The 24,289-nt window shown below is 37.3% G+C and overlaps 3 protein-coding genes across 7 annotated transcripts; 1 reads left to right on the forward strand and 2 right to left on the reverse strand.

The window, feature by feature from the left end:
* Positions 1-1,999: 1,999 nt before the first annotated feature.
* Positions 2,000-10,103, reverse strand: LOC110860890. 3 transcript variants are annotated; one of them, XM_035860682.1, is made up of 6 exons: positions 6,160-8,885; positions 3,436-3,768; positions 2,936-3,343; positions 2,644-2,869; positions 2,265-2,560; positions 2,000-2,183 (listed from the first exon to the last, which is right to left on the reverse strand). In XM_035860682.1, the coding sequence occupies exons 1-6, from the start codon at positions 6,218-6,220 to the stop codon at positions 2,044-2,046; spliced, it is 1,464 nt and encodes a 487-aa protein (XP_035716575.1). In that variant the 5' UTR covers positions 6,221-8,885; the 3' UTR covers positions 2,000-2,043. The 3 variants fall into 3 exon arrangements, with proteins under 3 accessions (XP_035716575.1, XP_035716576.1, XP_021965695.1); XM_035860683.1 differs by lacking the exons at positions 3,436-3,768; positions 6,160-8,885 and adding an exon at positions 8,896-10,103; XM_022110003.2 differs by having other exon boundaries at positions 3,436-8,883.
* Positions 10,104-12,693: 2,590 nt separating this feature from the next.
* Positions 12,694-15,003, forward strand: LOC110860872. 3 transcript variants are annotated; one of them, XM_035860687.1, is made up of 6 exons: positions 12,694-12,812; positions 12,953-13,219; positions 13,320-13,727; positions 14,023-14,248; positions 14,336-14,631; positions 14,697-15,003. In XM_035860687.1, the coding sequence occupies exons 2-6, from the start codon at positions 13,063-13,065 to the stop codon at positions 14,834-14,836; spliced, it is 1,227 nt and encodes a 408-aa protein (XP_035716580.1). In that variant the 5' UTR covers positions 12,694-12,812; positions 12,953-13,062; the 3' UTR covers positions 14,837-15,003. The 3 variants fall into 3 exon arrangements, with proteins under 3 accessions (XP_035716580.1, XP_035716579.1, XP_035716578.1); XM_035860686.1 differs by having other exon boundaries at positions 12,703-13,219; positions 14,683-15,003; XM_035860685.1 differs by having other exon boundaries at positions 12,704-13,219.
* A 60-nt stretch (positions 15,004-15,063) lies between these two features.
* On the reverse strand, positions 15,064-23,839 carry LOC110860874 (phthiocerol synthesis polyketide synthase type I PpsC). Its single transcript, XM_022109987.2, has 8 exons — positions 23,688-23,839; positions 23,481-23,593; positions 22,994-23,343; positions 22,582-22,926; positions 21,758-22,514; positions 17,568-21,676; positions 16,383-17,483; positions 15,064-16,282 (listed from the first exon to the last, which is right to left on the reverse strand). Exons 1-8 carry the CDS (start codon positions 23,837-23,839, stop codon positions 15,485-15,487), a joined length of 7,725 nt encoding a protein of 2,574 aa, XP_021965679.1. The 3' UTR covers positions 15,064-15,484.
* Between the last annotated feature and the right edge of the window lie 450 nt (positions 23,840-24,289).

Here is a 24,289-nt window from a genome sequence, read left to right on the forward strand (position 1 = left end):
CAGCAATTTCATAATCGATTCTTCCCATAGTTAAAATTCATCCTGACAAATCTGAAAAGCCGACCGGGCCCGGAAATAGAAAGGAGGCGAACAAACAAACAACATTTGGTATGATTGTGACATTACAAAAATTTCAACTTAAATTGTAAATCGTCCACAAGATTCTTAAAGTCCACTAACACCTGATGAAACGAAGCGACATCAGAACATTACTAATGATTTTAACGAATTATTTTTATGGATGAAAAGTCAACGCCTGTTTGAGCCATCACCTTGGCGAATTATTTATCTAATTATTGAATGTTATTTGGATTACTGGAATTTGTCTTTGCAGTAGTAATAGATTTAGTCTTCAATTCTTTGGGGCCATTCTGTTTGGCCTTGGCGCCGGTCGTGCTGGTTGGGTAATGAATGAGGCTGGACATCATTCTCTGACTGGGAACCATAAGGCTGACAGAATAATTTAGTCAATCATCTTGGGTAATTAAGCAAACTAAATGTTTGAAATATCTTCAAAGGCTTACATGCCCAACACTAAATTTAATACAATTAGTTGAATACGATCTGAATTTTGTAGGTGTTCTGGACGGAGTTGCAGGTGGATGGTGTCGGAGGCATCACAATAGACATCACGCCATTCCACAGGTTTGTTTATCTAGATGAAATGCTCATTTTGTAGATACAAAAAGTTCCTATGTACCAACCCTTACTTAAATTAATAGAGAGTTGACCACAATCTGGACCTAAATCCGATGACAGTTATCGCAAATGCGACAAATACAACAAACAAGTTGTGCGGTAAAACCGCGGAAAAGAATCCACTTTTTCATTACCGTATGCATTAATTCACAATCTATGTATGAGCGCCCAAGCAAGCCTTACTTCGAAAAAGAGGCCACGATGAGGGCACTTCCCCTACATCTCAGCAATACGATTCAGATGAGACCCTGTCAAAAACAATCAAATTTGGGATATGTTGTCTCAGTGACAATGAAATGAGAAATGACATAAAATCGGACATTTTGAATTTTCATGTTCCTAAGAAGCATTCTTTCAAAAATCTAACCAAGAAAATATTGTAGCCAAACGGTAAGTTAATATTTATAATAGTTCCCACCAACTGGGGGTACATATATTGAGATATTTAGAATGTGTGTTATTTAAAGGAATCTAAATTTTCAGAAAACCAGCGATAACTTTTCAGGAAAGCCGAATTTCGAAAATATGGTTATTTTGACCGCACTGCACATGACCCTAAGGAAAACGATTCCAACGAGAGTTATTTAAAAAAATGATTATTTGAAGTACTTTCTCCAGTGGAAAAAAATTTATCCGAAATGTGACATTTTGAATTTTCCCGCGCTTGGGATGCTTTATTTAAAAAAAAGTTTCAAATGTTTGTTCAAGCCAAATTTACCTCTGGATTCGACACAGTTGACAGGTTTTGTCTATCTGTCACCCAGATCATTTGAAAAAATATTTAGTTTGCTCATCACGGCACAGAAATTATAGTACGTAAACATGGATATTTCAAAAAAATTTCGAAATTTTGAAAAACGGCATGCGTACCGTATCCCTACATTTTAGGGATGGTCATAATGCCGTTGACCGCATTGCTCTATCTCTTAAGGCGGCCCCACACGACCCCCCCTCAAATTAACATTGGGCTTGGTGATTCCATACCACCTGTTCCACATATACTTCCATGGTGCATGAAAGTAAATGGAGGAAAAAGTAGAAAAAGACATAATTATATGCATGCACTTATGTCCTTTTTGTCGTCTTTTGGGTGCACTTAGGTCTTTTCTGAATTAAGCGTCGACTGCACTTACGTCTTTTCTGAATTAGTACGATGTAACTAATTCATATTTGTGCAGCAAGACTGTCGTATTACAATTTAGATGAATCTCCCAGCGCATGCTGGAATACTCAAATTCTTCCGAGTTTATAGTCCTATCACTAGTTTTAAATATAATTCAAAATACCAAAACATCAAAAATAAGTAAAATGTCTGATTTATTCCCGATACATTTGCACTCATTTTCATAACCCTAAATCCGTCATTTCTTCTCTACAATATTTAAGCAGTTCGTCTGCATGCTCGTTTGACTCCAGATATTCATTATATGCAGAAACTGCGAGAGTGGCTAGTCCATCGTATGTTAGAAATGCAAAACAGAAGCCTGAAAATTAGATCTATAGATTAAACATTTTCCAATTGATTTCGAAATTTAACAAAAATAATATTCCAAGTATTTACGAACCTCGGGGTCCATTCATCGGTAAATTTATGCCCACTTTAATATCCAAGATTATCATCTCATCAAGAACCAGTGGTTTCGCAGGTCCAACCAAATTAGAGAAATAAAGGGGAGGAAGCGGAAACATGGTTTTATACGCTATCCATAGAAACTGAGGGAACACTCCCGCCAGCTTTCCAACAAAATGGGTTAGTGGGACGACGCTTTTATCTCTCAAGACTGGATTTATTGCCGATATTTCCTTCAGCCGTTTGACATTATTCTGTTCCCGCAAAGGGATTGGAAAAACTCCTCCGCATCTGTATTATGTAGTAAAAAGGCTTGTATTAAAATTCGAACTAGCAAGTAAAATTAATTTGTAATAAAAAATTAACCTCCTTACACGTAATTTGTTAACTTGTCGGGATGATTTGGCATGGGCATGGGACACATTATACCCAACCTATTTGGAATTTTTTGCTCATATTTGACGAGAAATTGTCTAATCCCACCGGCAATGATAGCAATCAAAATCGATGCAAGGTCCACATTATGTTTCTTTCTGATAGCTTTAATGTCATCTAATGGAACAGTTAGGGAGGCGTGGGAAAGTATTTTGTTCCCATTACCTATAAACATGTAACTAATTACCCTGCAATTACTTAATAAGTGGTATAGCCCTTAAGGTGACCAACTTTTAAAAATCGCTGGAAGTGCAATAGGACACCGGACAATTGGTAGACATACTTCAGTTATTTTGAATGGTGCTGTACAGATTGATTGAAATTTATCCCAAGTAATTTGGCCATCATAAATTGACAGTGTTGTCGGAACAACTGAGTCCTTTACTTTGTCAAACTTGCCAAATAGCTGCATTAAGACTTTAAATGTGCCATAACCGTCCATTAGGACGTGATGAAATCGCCAAATGAAGATTGAGCCATTACAAGAATTTCTTGGCAAATGTGATCGTGGAACATTATTTAGAATTATAATTTCCCAAAGTGGAGCCCCCTTCCTCCAGCATCGACTTCGCAGCGTCTGGCTGGTTATTTTTCTCATGGCGTCGGGATCTGACCAATCTGGGAGGGGAAGACCTGTACCTATTACATATAAAGATGACAATAAAATAAATGTTCAGTTTAGTACAACTAGGTAATTTTAAATCTGATGCAACAGGAAATATAAATTTTACCTTCATAAAGTAAAACATGTCTTTCAAGGTCAAAACGTTTTACAGGTTCCCAGAATAAGTAGCCAAGATATGGCCGAAGGGCACATTTTAATTCAGGAAATTGTAGATTGCCACTCTTATCCCGTTTTTCGAGAAGGTTGTCGCGCACTTTATCTATAATATCTGATTTATCGATAACAGGAGCGTTTCCAACTAAACTGACTGTCATGGATAGTGCTTCGATGCCATAAATGTCTTCGGCCGCCATGTGACTATCAAACAAGGGCACGATTTCTAGTCCGATTAATAATTTCCCGAGTAGGGCGACAATTTGTCGAAGGACAGAGAAAACCCCTATTACAGGCAATGATAGTATAATTACGGTTAGGGTGACTGAAATTATAAATAATTTGGCAAATATGATATATAAGCCATTTAGAAAAAATCCAAGTAAGGTTAAGTTATCCATGTTGCCCAATTGAGAAAAAATACGCACTGAATAGCTAACAAATATTGTATGCCAACAATACTGTCAGTACGTATGGAACACTAATTTCCCAGCATATTTATCATAAAAAATTACCATCCAGCAGACCCGTGATGGGGAAGCCCGGTTACGAAATGTGTGTATCTTAATAGCCCAAACATTGTGAGAACAAAATAAATACGTACCACAATAAATTCTTTAATAGGTTTACAAATTGCTAATTAATACATAAGTATGTATTTAGGTAGTTTAACATTTCTAATCATTCAGGATCTATAAGTTTGTAATTACTCAAGCAAGGATTTATCCAGGTTCACTTGGATTCTTTACACTAGATATGTTTTCATAATATTTGAGAAATATCTAGTTTTATATATTAAAGGTAAGGAGATTGCGATTTATACAAAGCAATAAAAAAATCGCACCACAGATTATTATATGAATCAATTTCAAGCATACCAGGATAGTGTCTTGGCATCGTTTTATTGATAAGCGACAATAATATCAATAATTATTTTATACGATAGAGTTGTCTACAACATTTCTTGGTTTGTCTACCTTGCTTGCAATTTACATATATCTAAAAAAATCCAAACAAAGCTACTGAGGGGGGGGGGCACTCTAATTTACTTGAGTTTGATTCGAAATCTTAAGTAAACCCTTCGAGTATGAATTTTCTAACTATGCTCAAATGCAGTCCATTACTTCTAGACACATGTAGTAGTTTTTTTTTCTAGATTTTCTGGTATCTAGGGCAATTATACTTTAGGGTATAATTCTGGGTCACTTTCCACGACTCCTGATTTATAAGTTTCCAAACTCAATGCCACGTAACCGCTGGTTGACTGGTATTTTTTGACAAAATTAATCGTGCTTTCTTTTCATGTATAAACCGTATAGCTTCAGAAGGTTTTCATAAGTACTTTTTTTGTTTCCAATTGGGATTCATAAGTAATTATGAATATAAAAAACTTTCTTTATTAAACGCAACCGCACATGGAATTAATGACCAGTAGAAACGTATATGTATTGTCGGAAACGAATAAATTGCTAGTGAGATTTCTGTCTCAAGAACATTTATGATACTCATTCTTACCTTAAGCTTTTATCACAAAGTCTATCGACTATGTATTGACCGATGTACAATTAACTAGACCTAACCTAGACTAGACTTAACCTAAATATGTTTATTATTTTGTATGTGAGGTAAACCTTCATAAGACATCGTTGGGGGATCGACTTATCTGAATTGAATACAGATTCTGTATCGGTTCTACATATTTATTTCGTACTAGTCGCCAAGCCCGTCCAAGGACGGGCATGGCGCAAGGCCCGTCAGACTATTAAAACTCAGCAAAATGTCAGATTGACCTGATGTGTTTGAAACTTTTGTCATTCGACCTCATGACTTATCAATAGGCACAATTTGTATTTATTTTGTCAAAACTTTTGTCAATATTTTTGTCAAAATAAGGGAGGCAAAATTTGTCCTTAAATTTTTTGTCAAAATTTTTGTCAAAATTTTGTCAAGATTTATTCGGCTTCGGAGTGAATGAATGAATGAAAGAGTTACACTGGGGTTATATAAGGGAGGATGGAAACCGTTTTCTGTGCAGAAAGGGAGTTCGCCATAACGACAAACATAACAACGCAAATTAAGTATTTGCGAATTTTGAAAGAAATGTTTCAAATTTTTGCTTTAATTTTTTGTCAAAATTTTTGTCATTCGACTCCATAAACAATCTCCAGACTAAATTTTTACCTCAATTTTTTGTCAAAACTTTTGTCAAAATTTTTGCCAAAATGGGGGAGACCAAATTTTTCCTTTAATTTTTTTGTCAAAACTTTTGTCAAATTTAGTTTGCTTCGGAGTGAATGAATGAATGAAAGAGTCACACTGGGTAATTATAAGGGAGATGTAGAAAAAATTTCACCATACCAACTAATGTTGGCCGGTCTGTGTATATACATATGTATATATTTGAACCAAAGTTTATGTACAGAATCCCACTATGTGTAAATTTGCTTGCACATACCCCCTCAGATGTAGACAATCGTAAACATTACAATTTACATTAACTTGAATTATGTACTGTGGCACCTGCAATTTTAAACTCATTCTTTTTAAAGAAATATGGAACTTCAGGAACTTCTGGGTTTAATTGCCTATGCAATGTTATCAACAAATTATTTGTGATTATAATCACAACAATAATAGTCATTTCAGTTTCGATCCCTGGGGATATGTTTTTTTTTACCTCGTTCGTCAAACTGTCGCCTTGCTTGGGAAATTTTTTCTTGGTCTGAAAATAGCTCCATTGTTTGACACCTCCCTCGCTGGTGAAAACGTTTATAGTACGAAAGCCCTCACAATGTCGGTGACCCTTATAGCAGACGTTCCAGCTATACAAAAAGAACGAGTAATGCAGAAGGTGCAAGAAAATCTGCTAGAAAAACGAGACAGCGAAGGAAATCTGCAATTTCCTGAATTAAAATGTTCCCTTCGTATATTCCTGGGATATTTATTTTGGAAGCCTGTTAGAAATTTTAAACTTGAGGATCATGTAATTAACTATGAAGGTATGTGAATACATAATCACTTATAACGTTATTTGATTAATTGATCTAATCGCTTTAATGAAAATTTAAAAAAATTGTCAGACACAAAGCTTCCACTTCCGGATTGGTCTGACCCTGATGCCTTAAGAAAAATAACAAGCGAGACGTTGAGATGTCGCTGCTGGAGAAAAGACGCACCACTGTGGGAAATCATACTTTTAAGTAATGTTCCCAAATCACATTTGCCAAAAAATTCTGGCCATGGTTCACTCTTCATTTGGAGATTTCATCACGTGCTGATGGATGGTTATGGCAGATTTAAGGTGTTGATGCAATTATTTGGCAAGTTCGACAAAATATCGAATTCTGCCGTTCCATCAGCGGTATCAATATATGACGAAAAAATGACATGGAGTAAACTTCAATCAATTTGCGTTGCACCATTCAAACTTGCAGAGATTTGGCTCCCGCTAATTGGATGTCCTTTGAAAATTCCGCCAATTTTTAGTAGAAGATTCTACTAAATTATTTTTATTAATTACTTAATTGTAGTGTATTTAATTCTAAATTTTAAGGCAATGGGAACAAAATACTTTTCCACGCTACTATAAAATTTCCCATGGTTGACCTCAAAGCTATCAGAATGAAGCACAATGTCGACCTAACATCAATTTTGGTTGCCATAATTTCTGGTGGGGTTCGCCGATTCCTGCTCAAATATAATCAAGATGTTCCCAATAAGTTAGGAATAATGTGTCCCATGCCGATGCCAAATCATCCAGATAAATTACCAAATTACGTGTAAGAATACTTGTCAACATAGGACAGTAAAAGATGAATGAAGTGTAACATTGAACTCTTATATATATAAATTCGTTTAGAAGTGGAGGAGTTTTTCCTATACCGTTGCTGGAAACAAATAATATTAACCGACTGCGGGAGATTTCGGGTGGTTGTTCAACGTTCAGAGACAAAAGTATCGTTCCACTGAATCATTTTATTTCAAAACTTCCCGGGTTGTTCCCACAGTTTGTGATTTTGACGTGCCGAAATTTATTTTCACTTCCTCCCCTCTTTTTAACGAATTTGGTTGGCCCCATTGAAAAATTGTTGTTTGATGAAATCTCAATTACAGATATTAAGGTGGGAGTAAATATGCCAAAAGATGGGCCTCGAGGTAGGAAAGTATTCAGAAATTTTATTTTAGACTAGTAGGAAAGATTTATTCCAGGTCCTCTTTGTTATTGCAGGTTTTTGCTTCGCATTTCTTACGTAAGAAGGACAAGCTAACCTAGCGGTTTCTGGATTCAATGAGTATTTGGAATCAAACCAACATGCCGATGAACTTTTAGAATATTGCAAGGAAGAAATGAAGGAGTTGGAGTCGTGTACACGAAACATTGACAGCTCATGCATTTGCTAACTTGTACATAAAATATGAATGTTTCTGGTTTGCTTAGTGCTTGAACTTCGGACATAGTTGAAAAAAACAGAATGTGAATAAAGTTGTGTTTATTAATTTATCACATCTACAGAAACACAAAACAAAATATGTAAATTGTAATTTTATTAAACTTTCAACGAGCAAATAATTTGATTGGCAATAACATTTACTTTGTTCCCACGCTTCTATCTAACGATTGGTTTAAGCTTTAGCCGTTGGCCGCTCAATCACATGGTTGAGAGATCAAAAATTGCCCTACCCCCAGGAAGCTCATAGTAGGGAAGATCATATTTGGCTGACATCGCCTTATACCTCACTAGATAGGATCGGAACGATGGCAAGGTTGGAAAGAGATGATGCACGACTTCAAATTTAAACACCCCGTCAATAAACAACCCAAAAGCTGGACTGGATATTCGCTGTGTGGCGAAATTTACTTTGTGGGGTGGCTGAACTACTCATAAATTGAGATAGCCCGACCAGCGGCGGTAACGCATTGAAGGCTAATTGCCGCCTGGCGAAATGCATATTCTACACAGTGTGTTTGTTTTTTCTTCGGTGACGCAACAGCCAAAAACCAGGGCCCCGCACGAACGACAAAAACCTCTGCAGTTGGGGCCCGGCGAAGCCAGAAGATTCCATTCCAAGTGAGCACTCAAAAGGTCTCAGAGATTTCACGCCCAAACGATGCGTCGGAGAGAAAAGTTACAAGAGACAAAATAGTTAGAGAATATCCTAACTTAATTTCATAATGATTCAGAAATTTTAATTTTTTAGTTCTTATGGTAGAATTTGATTTTTGATTGTTTAAGACCGGCTGATTTGGACCTAAAACTAAGTTGATTTTCTTCATAGTTTCTGAAATTATTTGTGAGATCAAGCTCTATTTTTTTCGTTTCACCAACTTTTACGTACAATGTCAATTTAATAACTTAGATGACAATTTAAAAAAATTACCAGTGCTGGAGCTGTAAATAAGTAATCCAATTACCTTGTACTCTATATGTAAGACGTGATGGCCTAGTGGTTAGCGCGTCCCGCCTGAATTCTAGCTTTCCTAGGTTCGAAACCATATGTAGCCAATAAAATTTTTGCACAAATTTTTTCATCATACCGAATATCATTTTGTATGGAATTTAATTCTGTAAATATTTTTGACCTCTGACCTCCCGTAGACCTTGTAGTTGAGGTTAAAGGTCAAAATCACGTTGTTGCATGTGGGGTGTCATTCCAAAAGCACATTTCACCCAGAATTCGATGGGACCAATATTTTTTACTTTTGACCTTCCTGTGACCTGTTCGGCGAGGCCAGAGGTCAAAAAATGGGATTTTCCCCTTTTTTGAGTATCTATCGAAAGGTACTGTCCAGTACGTTGATATTACGTTGACATGTCGATGCGGGGTGAATTGCGACGTGGAAATTTGAGACATATATGACAAGAAAGTTACAGGAATGTAGGTATGTATGTGTGTGCCCTAATGACAATTCTATGCGGTTTCTACTCTTTTCTCCAGTTGGTTTGCAACATTAATTTACATTATCTCTATTTTACTTACTTTTTATGTAAGAGTATTGATAAGTTAGTTGAGTGTTATGCATTGGCGTCCGACAAACTTAAATTTTTAGAAACTGCCAAACTAGACTACAACGATCAATTTGCACACGTTTCGGCCTTGAATGTTAAAACTGCGCAAAATCCACCATTTAGAATTGACTTTGTGTATCCAGTGGAGTGCAACTACTAATTAATTTAATTAATTGGGTATTAATCGGAGTAATACCCAATTAATCAGGATTAATTTAATCCTGATTAGTTTACGTTTTTAAATGGTCAATCACAATCCCGCTATCTTGGGTAATCCGGATTAACTGAACTGCCAACTCTGATTAATTATTACAATTAAAATACATTTTCATTCCAGTGTGCCGAATTCCTACCCACAAACGTTGAAAATACAAAACGGCAAAATGGCATGTAGTTTTGCACTGATTTTGGTGTATGACATAAATTTGCTGCTGTTCCTTAGTCATGCAGGTTTATATTAATCAATAAGATTGCTTGAAGTATTTGAGATTGTATTTTCTATATTTGCATCGAAAAACTACAAAATAAATTATTTTTGTGGAAAAACAGTCTTCGGTGAGATAGTGAGTCGCGAATAAAAAAAGAAAACAAGAAATTGTGTATTTTTTAATTCGATAGGGATAACACAACAGAGAAATAACTTACCACTTATTAAAAAATTACTATCCAAATTACTGACAAGTTGCCTCACCGTGGGCCCAACGCCTTTAACAAAATTATTTAAGAACCGAAATTATGCATTTTATATATTACAGTAAGATCTGCAGCCTAACCTGATTTTAATCAAGTTAAGTTGCCCACTAAAGTTGACAAGCATCTTAGTAAGTAGTCTGACGCAAAATAAATTGTATTGTATTCGGGATAACTAGGTTTTTTTTGATAGCCTGTCTATAACCTACGACCTACCGTGATTATCCGACGAAATATGCGAATATTGGCCCAATGGTTAGAACTAGTTAATTGTCAATTTTATAAAACAACCGAAAACAATAGAACTTTACTCTTCAGCAATATTCATGATCCCACCTTAAGATAATAGGAAACAAAAACTGGTGAAAATTCGATACCACCTCAAATAAATTCAATCACTGTTCCAATTTTTTATAAGATGTTGGGCCCACGGTGAGGCAGCTTGTCAGTAATTTGGATGGTAATTTTTTTAATAAGTGGTAAGTTATTTCTCTGTTGTGTTATCCCTATCGAATTAAAAAATACACAATTTCTTGTTTTCTTTTTTTATTCGCGACTCACTATCTCACCGAAGACTGTTTTTCCACAAAAATAATTTATTAGCGACCGCAATGGGACAAAGCAAAGTTTCCAAATAGACTCCTTCAAACCACACCTCAAAAATAGTGGTGCATGGAGCGGCAAAGAATAATACGATCCACAAGTGTATTGCAATCATTACCATGTCAAAATAATTCCTGTACTTGACGATTCTTCAAGTATGACTGCTGTACCATTACAGCCACCATGCCATCGTAGCAAGGAAATAATCCATAGTGAGGAAAAACCATTTCTAGCAAGTTTTATTGGAATGTTGTTGTTAATAAGTTTATTATATAAAATAAATGCTATCATGTAGTATTTAGTTGCCATAAATTCAGTGCTGTACCTGATTTTGAATATGGAGAGATCAACATAAATTCTGACGTATGTACCTGAAACAAATTAAATAATTTCCGTCCTACGAGATATACGTATTCAGCTATCAAGTACAACAGAAATAACTACATATCTGGCATCAGATTTCACAATTCTTTATATTTTCGAGTCACAAGTACTTTGTTCTTGGGATTTCCAAGTAATTATATAAAAAAACTTTACTTGCTTCATTAAGCATTACCCCTCCTGGAATTAATGAGCAGTAGAAACGCATTGTGGGAAACGATTAAATTACAAGCCAGAAGTCTGTTTCCACCTGAAGATTTATGGTACTAATTGTTACCTGAAGCTTTCATATCGCTAGGTTCATCAACTAACTATTGACCAATACACAATTATATGTATTTATTATTTTGTAGGGTAAAATTAGGTAAAATTTTCTTACGGAATCAATTAAAAGTTTTTCACTTGACTTGAACATCGGCTTTACATAAATACATGGTCTGATTGAACTTAGGATTTGGAACAAATATGCTAAAATCTACATATCGTCGGACTAATTATGAAAGGGCCGAAGTGCAGTCGATGCTTAATACCGAAAGGGCCCAAGTGCAAGCATGTTTTTACTTATGGCTAAATCGCGCGATATAGGAAGAATCGCTTTGGCAAGATATAGCCATAAGCATATACATGCTTGCACATAGGCCCTTTTTAATTTCTTTCTGTGCACTTAGACCCTTTTGGAATTATGCATCGACTGCAGTTAGGCCCTTTCGGAATTAGTCCGACGATATAGACATATTTCCGGCACTTCAATTGTATGTAAGAGATGTATACACTTTTTAACTTTCAATTTAGGCGAAAACCTTGAACGTTTTGTGAACCATGTCTAGTCTGGTGTATGAATTTTTATTATTTTCATAAATTAAATATGAATGCAAAACTAATTTAGTAAGTGAATCGGCGTTTGACGTTATAGACACATGCATAAAACCTGATGAGTTGATAAATAATTTTTTGGCCCGTACTTTCCTGGAAAATGAAATTGAATTCGGTACAACATAAATTACCCATGTTTAAATAGTATGTAATTATGACAAAATATAAGTATACCTTATTATTAATAAGATGTACTTTTTCCTAGATTTACTTTAGGTCTAAAAATATCCAATAGCAATTTTTTAACCAGTTGCAATTCCTGAACGTACATATGTCGATATAGGAACTCTAGTACAGAAGTACATATACATATATTTCCACATGTACATTATTCTGTGTTTGCTTATAATTTGATCAAATTCTACCTATTTCCCCACTAATCGTACGTAGCTAATCAAAGTTGTAAATTTGATTGTACTGAATTGGTGAATTCATAGTGGCTATACCACGATCTCTTTTTAATATGTATCCACTTACACAGAGTTGGAATCTGTACATTTTTTCTACATAATATGTAGACACAAAATTCACCCTACCAACCAATGTTAACCGAACCGTGCACATATACATACATATGTATATATCTAGAAAAACTGTACAGATATGTGTAACCATCCCTATACATTTACTAGTCCATACATACTTATGCACAATCTTAACTACAGACAAAGGTGATCATTACATTTTACATGAAGTACTGTGACCGCTGAACTTTTTAAAATTATTCTTTCCTAAGAAATATGGAAACTTCAAGAACTTCTGTTTCCTGTTGCATGTACAATGCTATAAATAAAATATTTGTAATTATTATCACAGTAATAGTAATTTTGGTACCAATTCCTGTTTTATGTTTTTTCTACATCCTACGTCAAACCGTGGCGCTTCTTGGGAAATTTATACTTGGTCTGAAAATAGTTCCATTATTCGACACCTGTCTGGCTGGGGAAAATGTTTATGGTAAGGAAGCCCTCACAACGTCGGTGACCTTTGTAGCAGACGTTCCATCTATACAAAGGGAACGAGTAATGCAGAAGGTGCAAGAAAATCTGCTAGAAAAACGAGACCGTGGAGGGAATCTGCAATTTCCTGAATTAAAATGTGCCCTTCGTCCGTTTCTGGGTTACTTATTTTGGAAGCCTGTAAAAAAGTTTAAACTTGAGGATCATGTGATTAACTATGAAGGTAACTACGATAATGATATTATATTTAGTCTGATTAAATATTTGCTTAATCGAATATCAATAAGTTAATGTACATATCTGAGTTTCAAAATTTTTGGTAGACACCGAACTTCCAATCCCAGACTGGTCTGACCCAAACGCCCTAAGGAAAATAGCAAGTCAGGTATTGAGATATCGCGGCTGGAGAAAAGACGCACCATTGTGGGAAATTATACTTTTAAGTAATGTTCCCAAATCACATTTGCCTAAAAATTCTCGCAACGGTTCACTCTTCGTTTGGCGATACCACCACGTCCTACTGGATGGTTATGGCACATTTAAGGTGTTGATGCAATTATTTGACAAATACGACAAAGTCAAGGACTCAGTTGTACCATCAACGTTGTCAATATTCGATGAGAAATTGACATGGAGGAAGCTTCAATCAATTTGCACTGCGCCATTCAAACTTGCAGAGATTTGTCTCCCACTGGTTCTGTGCCCTTTGAAAATTCCGCCAATTTTTAATGGTTAGTCACAACGTCCAGTATGAAAATTTTATCCGACTTTCTCCAGGGATTTGGCCTAATTTTCTGCGGAAAAACTTTACGCTGAAAAAAGTATGCAAAAACTATACAGGATTTTGCATACACTTTTATGCAGGGCTTACCAAACAGAAATCTTCTGAAGAATTAGGCAAATATTTCCTGCAGAAAAGAACACTTCTGTAGAATTCGGCACACAATTTTCATACGGGATGTGCTTATGTGCATACTTTGTATTATAGAGTTATTAATTCTGTTGTATTTAATTCCGACCTTTAAGGCAATGGGAACAAAATACTTTCCAGCGCAACAATAAAATTCCCCTTAGCTGACCTCAAAGCTATCAGAATGAAGCACAATGTCGACCTAACATCAATTTTAGTTGCCATCATTTCTGGTGGGGTTCGACGATTCCTACTCAAAAATAATCAAAACCTTCCCAACAAATTGGGAATAATGTGTCCCATGCCGATGCCAAATCATCCAGATAAATTAACAAATCACGTGTATGCAGAGTTACCTATTAAATACATATTGACAAAGATTTAAAAATATTGGTATGTGACATTTTGCTATTATGTTAATTTTTATAGAAGTGGAGGAATTTTTCCTATACCGTTGCGGGAACCAAATAATATCAGCCTACTGCGGGAGATTTCGTTGGCCTGTTCTACTTTCAGAGATAAAAGTATCGTTCCACTGGGTCATTTTATTGGAAAACTTGCGGGGCTGTTCCCACAGTTTGTGATTTTGACACATCGAAATCTCTTTTCACTACCTCCCCTCTTTTTAGCGAATTTGGTCGGCCCAGTAGAAAAATTGTGGTTAGATGATATACCAATCATGGATATTAAGATGGGCGCAAATATCCCAAAAGATGGGGCTCGAGGTGAGAAAATAAACGTAAACTTTATTATGTAGCCACAATTATTCCAGACAGTCGTTGTTGTGCAGGTTTTTGCTTCGCATTTCTTACGTATGAAGGAGAAGCTAATTTATCAGTTTCTGCATTCAATGAGTATTTGGAGTCAAATCAACAGGCCGATGATCTTTTGGAATATTGCTGGGAAGAAATGAAAGAGTTGGAGTCTTGATCAAATTATTTGCATATGTGCTACATGTTGAGGACTAACGTGAAATCAACTATCTATAATGTTGTCATGTATCAAGTTTCATAATTAATTTGTGACAATAGTACATTGCTTATTTTAAGTGGGAGTTCTATAAAAATAATAATAAAATGTTTTTAATTGTTCTGAAACATTTCATAGACTTACTTATATAAATTACGGTATGTACAAATGTATATTGGGAGAAAACATAAGGATTTATTAGGTTGCAGTGAAATATTCCAGCATGTACATATTCATAAGCACCTAGGTAGATAAACATTACTGCACTATACTTTTAGTGTTACACTTGCCTATGTACTAGGTACTTGTATATTTATGCATAATTTGCTGTAAATTCAGATTGCATGAAAGAAAACGCCAGAAAACATTTCTCAGTACGTTAATCAACATATTTTAGTATGCATACCTAGTAGTTTGTTGCAATGTTAAAAGACAAATCATTTGTTGTTCTTTTCAGAACCTCGACAAAGTTTATGAATTTTTGATTTATTTGAACATTTTTATGGTTTGATTTTTTTTATTTCGAGCGAAATATGTATTTAGAAATTTCTTAGATCAGTCTGGAATATAATCTGGATTGTTAAGTAGGTTCATCTGTCTGAAGGAAGATTACGCTTGAGCTGTTTTAACAAGCGCAATTATATCCTCAGTGGTACTATCTTCAGGAATTTCATCTTGAAATCCAAATCTAGAACTAAGTTGATTTTTAAGCTCGATAAACATTAACGAATCCATTCCCATATCCCTGAGTTGAACATCTTTTAGAAGTGACCCTCGAGCTCGCAAAATTTTAGATACAACTGCAGCAATTTGGTCTTCCAAACTCATGACGGTCAAATTCATATCATCTTGTCCAACTGCTGTTTTGTGGTTTATAATTTCTTCGATCTGGTCCAAGTCTAAGTAATTTGGGAACCAACCAGTCCGCGCGTCATCACTCCACAGAGTTGGGGCAACTGTTCCGCCAAGGTTGGATTTCATGATTGTCTCGAGTGCCTCAAGGCCAGCGGCGATAGAAAACGGCTGGACGCCAAATATATCTCGATTAATGTTAGCTGTCATCCCCAATTCTTCCCACTGTCCCCATGCAATGCATGTTGCCGGTAAGCCAAGACGATGTCGATAAGTTACAAGACTCGCCACGGCTGCGTTTGCTGCTGCATAATTTCCTTGACCAATGCCACCTAGTAAGCTCACCGCTGATGAAAATAAGACAAAGTGCTCCAAATTGATATGTCGCGTTGCGTAGTGTAAGGCCCAGGCACCATTAACCTTACCACTGTACACTGTCTCCATTTTGGACATGTTTTGTTGTAGTAAGGTTCCATCAGATATAACACCAGATGCATGAATGATCCCACGGAGTGGTGACATTGATCTTGAAATTTCTGTCACAAGTTGCGTGACCTGAATTAAAAAACAATATTTATGGATGGATTATAAAAAAACTTATCCGTAATACAATTAATAAGTTCATATTTAAATGAAAATTTCACCACTAGCTCACCTGGTTTTTATCCCCCACGTCAACAGACTTAATTATTACACAGGATACATCCAAATTGTGGTCCCGTAGTTTTTCAATTGTCGCCTCTGCTAACCCTTCTCCTCTGCGGCTAACAAGAAATAAATTCTTAGCGCCCGATGATAGCATCCATTTTGCGACTTCAAAACCAACGCCTCCCAATCCTCCCGTTATGAGGTAGGTTGATCGGGTATTAAAGATTTGCCCGGTAAGATTTACAACCACCTTCCCAATATGTCTTGCCGTCTGAAGTTCTATTAATGCAGATGTGATATATTCCTGGCTAAAAATATTTACTCTTAGGGGCTTCAACTTTTTATTTTCAACCCAATCGTTTAGACGCTCCATTAAATAAATTGCACGCGGAGCGTCTATAATACTTAGATCTTCTATTGAATATTTTACGTCAGGCCTCTGTTCGTAAACTTCCTCTACACGCCAAATATTTAGTTTGCTCATTTCAATAAATTTTCCACCATTTTTGGTAACCGAGAGTGAAGCTTCCTTCCAGCCTTTCGAGGTCAATGAGTTTAGAACAAGGTCTACTCCCTTCCCTGCGGTTAATTCCAGAATTCCCTTAGCAAACGAAGTATCTCTGCTGTTGTAAATATGAGTTAACCCTAGTGATCGTAAATAAGCTCGCTTTCTTTTGCTACCAGCCGTAACGATTATATTTGCCCCTAGGGATTTCGCAATTTGAATCGCAGCCAATCCCACGCCCCCCGATGCTGTGTGTATTAATGCAGTCTCTCCTTCCTCCAATCTTCCAACCGAAACGAGACAATGATACGCCGTAATAAATGCGGTAGGCAGAGACGCGCCTTCTGAATGACTAAAATTTAGTGGAAGTCTGGCTACAAAGTCCGCATTTAAGGTCACATAATTTGGAAGCGGTTGCGGTAGGGGATTCATTCCTATTACACCATCACCAACTGCCCACCTTGATACAGAACTCCCAATGGCGACAATCGTTCCCGAGAAGTCAGCTCCAACTCCGTGAGAATCGCGAAACTCCGCAGTAGGCTTCATTATGTTTAAAATGTCTTTGAAATTTAACCCAGATGAATGAACACGTACTTCAACCTGGGAAATATGAAACATGTTATCAAACCATATAACGTGTGTATCATAACTTATATGCAGGGAATTATGCTTTAATATAATTACCTGATTGCGACCCAATTCCGAAACGGATAGTGGTGCTTCTTCCCAAACCATATCTTGAATTGAACGTGAACTAGGAAGTTTAAGTTGCTGTTTCAAGTTGATCTTTCTAGATATGGACGACATCTTACACATTTGCAGGCGTACTAATGTGGCCAGATACTTTTGCCCATCTCTGTAGCATATTATGGGTTCTTCATTCCATTTGGTAGTTGGCTTTTCCAATTCTGACAGAATTTGTGTTATTCTAGCATCCAAATTTTCAGAATCATGTAAATCCAAACAAGTCACATGAATATTTATGGCTTCAGTGGCTAGATTACGGGAAAGGGCTACGACTGGAGAACCAGCTGAAATTATCGCTTCTTCATCAGCAATATTTACTTCGTTGTGGGTGATAACAAGTACCTTACAACTCTTTTTCCTCATAATGAGTTCCTGAGCTAGCCTGAGAAATGAATCCAGCACTGGAAAATGCTTTCGTGTGTGATCTTCATTTAAATTTTCATTTTCGGTTGGTACACAAAATATAAGCAAATCTGTACTCGCAACAACATTAGATGTGTGGGTAACATTTAAATCTATATGTGTTCCCATGTGTTTTGGAAGAACATTTTCTAAAGCATTGGCGATTAAACATTCCTCGCTGGAAACTAGTAGCCAGTTATATGTGGGAATTGTTGAATGTTGGTTGACGGAATTTGTGGCAACAATCACTCCCATCCCAACGTCTTTACTTTCTAGTGATTTGGTAGACTGGAATCCTGCACAAGCTAAAACATTTTCCCAACCTTCTAGTCCAATAATGCAATGAGTTACTCGGTGCGTATCTTCAAATTTCCAGTAACCTTCACAATGACCGAAAACAATGTCTACGACTGCTGATGGTCTGAATTGTTCTCCAATTACTAAATGTCCACCGGCAGTAAGTAGCTTCCTAAGATTGGTACACACTTTTTGAACGTCTTGGGTGGCATGAAGTACGTTAAATGCAATTATTATATCGTAATCATGGTTATCAAGTCCTTGGCTTCGCGCATCATTTTGAACATCGAAGGTGCAAAACTCGAACGTGATGCACTTAGTCTTGGATAAAATACGCTCCGCAGCGGATAGGAAGGATGGTGAAATATCTGTGAAAGTGTAAGATGTATGGTAATACTCTAGAAGCGGAATTAAGTTCTTCGTCGCACTCCCTGTTCCTGCTCCAACTTCCAAAATTTTCAAACTGCTTCCTTTCTTGAAACTCTTTTCAAGTAAAAACGATACCATTGATGTTAAGTTTTTGAGCAATCCAACATTTGTGGTGAAATTTGTGTACAATTTGTCAGCAGAAAATTCTGCTTCTGTTGACGATGCCGCAGGGAAGAGATATGGAAGGACCGATTCCGTCCCGAGAAGAAATGATCCAAGTTTGGCACAATAGAAATTGGCAAACTTCCACTCCTCAAGTACAGAGTGAAGGACTGTTTCGTCACATTCCATTGCATTTTTGAAATCTTGTATAACTTCCCATTCTGAAAAACGCTCGAGTTTCTTTAAATACCCCGCTTCCTCAATGTAATGCATCAATCTAACAAAAAATCTTGGATTGACTTCGTGAAGATTAAGTTCATTAATTACTTCAGTAGCTTTTACTTTGCTTCCTATACACCATTTCCAACCAAGTTTGCTAAATGTTGATACGATTCGACTCAAAATGAAGTCTTGCAGAGGTTGTAGTTCAACAAGTGCGTCATCAGAAAGTTTAAAGGGCTCCGGAATGCGAACAGAACTATTGTGTAAGTCATCTATTTGAGTATCCATCAATTCATTCGATGTACGCCACTCTTCGATGTAGATAGGAAGAGAATTTCTGATATGTTTTGTTAAAGATTTTTCAAGTTGTTTGATAGTTGTCGACACTGTTAAAAGTCCAGTTATACTAGCCACCACAGTCCAAGTGGATTCATTGGAGTGTATATCCGGATGTGTAGTTGCCACAACAAGTCTCATTGAGTATCCGGATCCAACAATTTTCAGTAATGCCTTATCCATAGTGCGTGGAGGCCTATATAACCTTAGTGATTTTATTGAAACGGGTAATTTAAATCCGGTTATTTTATTTCCCATCATCAAAAGGCTACTTTGAATTAAGGTATCGATTATGGTTGGATGCATGAGGTATCCTGCTTCAAGAAGATTATCAGCTATTTTTACATCACTGTTGAAACTTGTTGCTTCCTTATCGTAAACTATATTGTTCAGCGTCCTAAATGCTCTCCCAAAATTATAGCCAACAATTTTCATTTCTTCATAAAGGTTTTCAAATTCCCTCGTAGTTGCCATATCGAAGGTGGAGATAATCGGGTTTTTATCCACCGCTTCTGATTCGTCCACACTAGGCGATATTACCCGTGCAATGGTGGTAGCGTGGAGCTTTTGAGAATCGTATACGTCAGAGGAAGGATCCCTGCTGAGAAAGGATATCGTGTAGATTTCAGCCTCCTCGCTTACTTGTACACGTGTGTAAAACTCAGCATTTGTCTCCAATGATAAAGCCGCTTGAATTTGAAAGTCACTCAGTTCAATTCCAAATTTTGACATTCCAGTGTTTTTATTGTTTATGCGTTTAATTGTGTCAACCGCAGCGAAAGCCATTTCTGCATAGCCAGCCGCTGGGAAAATAATGTGTGAACCCAATTTATGATCGCGAAGCCAGTCACTAGTTATCGGTTTCGACAGCAACCGTGACGTGGAATTAATGAACGCGTAGTTATTTTCCACCAGGGTTGGTAAACATGATCCCAATAGCGGGTGAATCTCTCTACTATTAAGAAAGTGTGATGACTTTACGGAAGGGACTGAGGTGAACCAAAATGCTTCCATTGTCGTAAAAGGATATAGTGGCACAAAGCTTGGGATTTTGTAAGGAGGAGCCAATGTCAAACTTGCCCAGATTTCGGACCAATCCAAGTTAACCCCATTGCTATACAATGAGGCAGCAGTGTCCAACATGGTTATAATATCGTCTGCTCCTTTCCTCATGGACGGCAAGAGTAGAACTTTTCTATTTGATATCTCTGTATTTGCTTCAGCAATACTGCTAACTAATGGGCATAGTACTGGATGCGGGCCAACTTCCAAAAATATTAATTCCCTTCCAATTTGAAGGGCTGATTTAGCCCCTCCAATAAATTCAACTCTTTGCCGCATGTGCTTTCTCCAGTAATTGGATTCTATCGTTTCATACTCATTAATTAGTCTTCCGTAAACTGAGGATATATAATCGACGGTTCTAAATCTAGGTGGATAATTTAATTGAGCTGCTTCGGATTCAAATTGGTTAAGTATTGGTTCTAATGATCGTGAATGAAAGGCATGAGATACATTTAGAACAGTATTTTTATATCCATGTTTGTTGCTGAAGATAGAAAATCTCGCAATAATCTCCTTTGTAGATGAGATTACTGTTTGCTCGAATGAATTTACGGCTGCAATATCTATCCAGCTGTCTGGTTCTGCCACGTCCTTCATAAAATTGTTTATCAAATTTGTAGTTACATTTTCATCAGCTTTAAGCACGAGCATTCCTCCTTCTTCTAGATTTTGAAAAACTTTAGTTCTGGATGTCACAAGCAATTCAAGAGCAGTTGGGAGTGACAAAGCCCCGGCAGCTACTGACGCCGCAAATTCTCCGAACGAGTGTCCAAGAACAATTGAGGGAACAATTCCCCATGCACACCAAACTTTCAGAAGACAATATTCGACAGCAAATATGCAAAGTTGTGAATAAATTGTTGTGCCAGTGCCGTCAAAGACTAGGGCCTTTAAATTCAGTCCATAATTCTTTGCTGCGATGTCATCCATAATATCCAGATGATGTCGAAAAATAGAACACCTTTCATACAAACCTCGCCCCATTCCTGGATACTGACAACCTTGCCCGGGAAATAGAAAGCAGACTTTTGATTTCACATTTGATTTGTGAGGCATGGGCGGCTCTAGGTTATTGCCTGATACAATTGCTTGAATGAGGTCCTTCGTGGTAAACCCAACAACAGCATCCCGGTATTCATTGAAGTGGTCTCGACAAACTGCGGCTGTGTAGCAATAATCTGCTAGCTGACTTTCTACATAGTAACATCACAATTACTTTTCATTATCATACATTTTAATTATGTTTTAGTATGGAAAAAAACTGCATTTTATACCATTCAAATTCTGCAGAGCAAGAACGTGTCTCTTCTTTAAAGCAGCCATTGCGTCTGAACATTTCGCTGAAAGCGGGAGGATATAGGCGGAAATCCTATCAGATTGTGATCTGCTGTCCTGCGTCACCGAAGCACGCTCAACTATGAGATGCGAATTTGTTCCCGTAATACCAAATGAAGAGACACCTGCGTATTTTCCTTTCCAGGGTAGCAATTCCAACGGTATATGCAAGCCGTCCAAAATTAGCTTAGGGTTGAGTGCAGAAGTTATTCTCTGCAATGGAATTTCTTCATGTTGCATCGCCATCACTACTTTAAGCAATCCTGCCGCTCCAGATACACTCTCTGTATGACCTATGTTTGCCTTCACCGATGTAATTATCAATGGTTTCTTTCGCACTTGTCTGCCAGCGTCCAATCCGTATGCAATTCTAGTTGCTGCGACTTCAATTGGGTCACCAACTTTGGTACCAGTGCCATGCATTTCCAACCAGTCAACGTCAGCTGGCGAAATATCGGCATCCTTTAGTGCTAGCGTCATTGCACGTGCTTCTCCATCAATCGTTGGCGTACCGGCAGATCTGGACAGACCGTCTTGCGAGGTCCCATAACCAGAAAGGATGGCGTATATATGATTTCCATCCCGTCTTGCATCAGTTTCTCGTTTCAAGATGTACATGATTACTCCTTCTGCTCGTGCAAAGCCATCCGCATCCGATTGGAACACTTTACAGCGGCCGGATGGTGAAAGCACACCCTGATCGTTAAAATTTAATTCATATCAAGTATAATAAATATAGTACCAGTAACGTGAAAACACGTACCTGGAACTCCTTGTAAAGGAAGGGCTTCAAGATTAAGTTAGCCCCACCTGCAACTGCAAGCCCGGTGCTGTTGTTTCTTAAGGCTGTCATAGCCGCTCCAATGGAGCATATTGTTGAGGAGCATCCAGTCTCGGTTGCTATAGCTGGTCCAGTTGTTCCAAACACATGCGCAATACGAGCTGCAGCATTCCCCATAGAGCAACCTAAATATCGTCGTAGTTCATTGCCAGCACTGCTTCCAGATTGTAAAAGTAGGTCGTTGTAATCTTCGCGCCAGAAACCGAGGAAAATCCCTGCATCCGTCCCATGTATAGTAGATGGTGGGATTCCAGCGTCCTCTAGCGCCTGATAATGTTTAAAATATTCAGTTATTGCTGCCACATTTAGCAACAATCTAACGATTACGACGTACTTCCCAACCTAACTGCAGCACCATTCGTGCTTGAGGATCCGTGTAGTCCAGTTCCATGGGCGATATTCCCCAAAATTTAGCGTCAAACGTGTCCACCGGGCAGGATAAATACCCAGCTTCGGTCAAACCATGTTCCGGAATTAACTCTGGGTTATCACGTTCAGGTTGAAACCGGTCCTTTGGTGCTTTTCCAATACAATCAGCCCCTTTGACAAGATTGTTCCAAAAAGTATTGTAATCGTTTGATCCCGGGAGTCGACAGGCCATTCCAATGATTGCGATAGGCTCGTTGTTGGAGTTGTTGTTTGCAAGCTTCGCATCCGATACTGGTATCGTTTTCGAGTTCTCACCTGTAATAGAATAAATAACTAAACATGTATTTACCCTTAAGCAGACGGAAGTATTTAAATATTCATAGGACAATATTGGCATTATGTACCAACTTGTATAAATAAAGCCCAAAAATACAATATTTATGCATTCATACCAATCGGAGGAAATCTAAAGGTGACGTGATCCCACAGGCGGAAACTGCAAGCTTCCGGGTCTTCATTCTCTGCCATCGTAACGACAAAGTCAAAGATTTTTTCCAATTTAGTGCTAAATTTATACATATAAAAATTTAAATAAAGAATTTCACAAAACTTATGTATGAAAACTTAGGTGCGTTATATAGTAAAGTCTATATATATACCATTCTTCAAACGATATGGCAGGTCCCACAAATACGGCAGAATTATGATGACCAACTTCTTCGTTTTTGTAAGTTTCCATAACCCATGGGATGTCGTCAACTTTTCGTATTCCGCCCACCCATATAGACGATCTTTGCTTCGTTCCATTCATTATTTCGGTTTTCATATTCACACACGTGATATTTCTGCGAGTCTGGATATTATGGAAATATTCAAATCGAAAGTCAACCGAAATTGGCTACTTACACATGAAAGGTTCCACTAGGAATGACAATCACTTTTATAATTTCACAATTCATAATGTAACTTTAGATAATTATTAACAATATGTAATAAAGCGTTGCAAACGAAATGTAGCAAAGGGGTGAAACCACGTGGTAATGTCCTTAGAACACCCCCATCATTCCCATCATTCCTACACCCCCATCACTTTCTCGTCATTTTCTATCATTGTCTCAAATTGCCCCAAGTCTCAAGTCGCCCCATCATAACACGTCACCCGCGAAATTTAAACGTCCTCAATCACACCTTTCGAACGACACCCCATATGGTCAAATTCATTTGTTTGACCTTTGACCTCGCCCAAAAGGTCATCCGAAGG

Source organism: Folsomia candida, unplaced genomic scaffold, assembly GCF_002217175.1.
Source record: "Folsomia candida strain VU population unplaced genomic scaffold, ASM221717v1 Fcan01_Sc035, whole genome shotgun sequence".
Lineage (NCBI taxonomy): Eukaryota > Metazoa > Arthropoda > Collembola > Entomobryomorpha > Isotomidae > Folsomia > Folsomia candida.

Excerpts from the sequence above, each read along its gene's own strand:
- LOC110860872 (XM_035860685.1), top strand. The coding sequence starts at position 12,778 with ATGGAAACTTCAAGAACTTCTGTTTCCTGTTGCATGTACAATGCTATA. Across the intron at positions 13,220-13,319 it reads TCATGTGATTAACTATGAAG|ACACCGAACTTCCAATCCCA; the intron begins GTAACTACGATA and ends AATTTTTGGTAG. Across the intron at positions 13,728-14,022 it reads AATTCCGCCAATTTTTAATG|GCAATGGGAACAAAATACTT; the intron begins GTTAGTCACAAC and ends CCGACCTTTAAG.
- LOC110860874 (XM_022109987.2), bottom strand. The coding sequence starts at position 23,839 with ATGAATGGAACGAAGCAAAGATCGTCTATATGGGTGGGCGGAATACGA. Across the intron at positions 23,594-23,687 it reads GCCATATCGTTTGAAGAATG|CACTAAATTGGAAAAAATCT; the intron begins GTATATATATAG and ends GTATAAATTTAG. Across the intron at positions 22,515-22,581 it reads TCCTTTACAAGGAGTTCCAG|GGTGTGCTTTCACCATCCGG; the intron begins GTACGTGTTTTC and ends TTTAACGATCAG.
- LOC110860890 (XM_022110003.2), bottom strand. The coding sequence starts at position 3,883 with ATGGATAACTTAACCTTACTTGGATTTTTTCTAAATGGCTTATATATC. Across the intron at positions 3,344-3,435 it reads ACATGTTTTACTTTATGAAG|GTACAGGTCTTCCCCTCCCA; the intron begins GTAAAATTTATA and ends TATATGTAATAG. Across the intron at positions 2,561-2,643 it reads GACAAGTTAACAAATTACGT|ATGCGGAGGAGTTTTTCCAA; the intron begins GTAAGGAGGTTA and ends TACATAATACAG.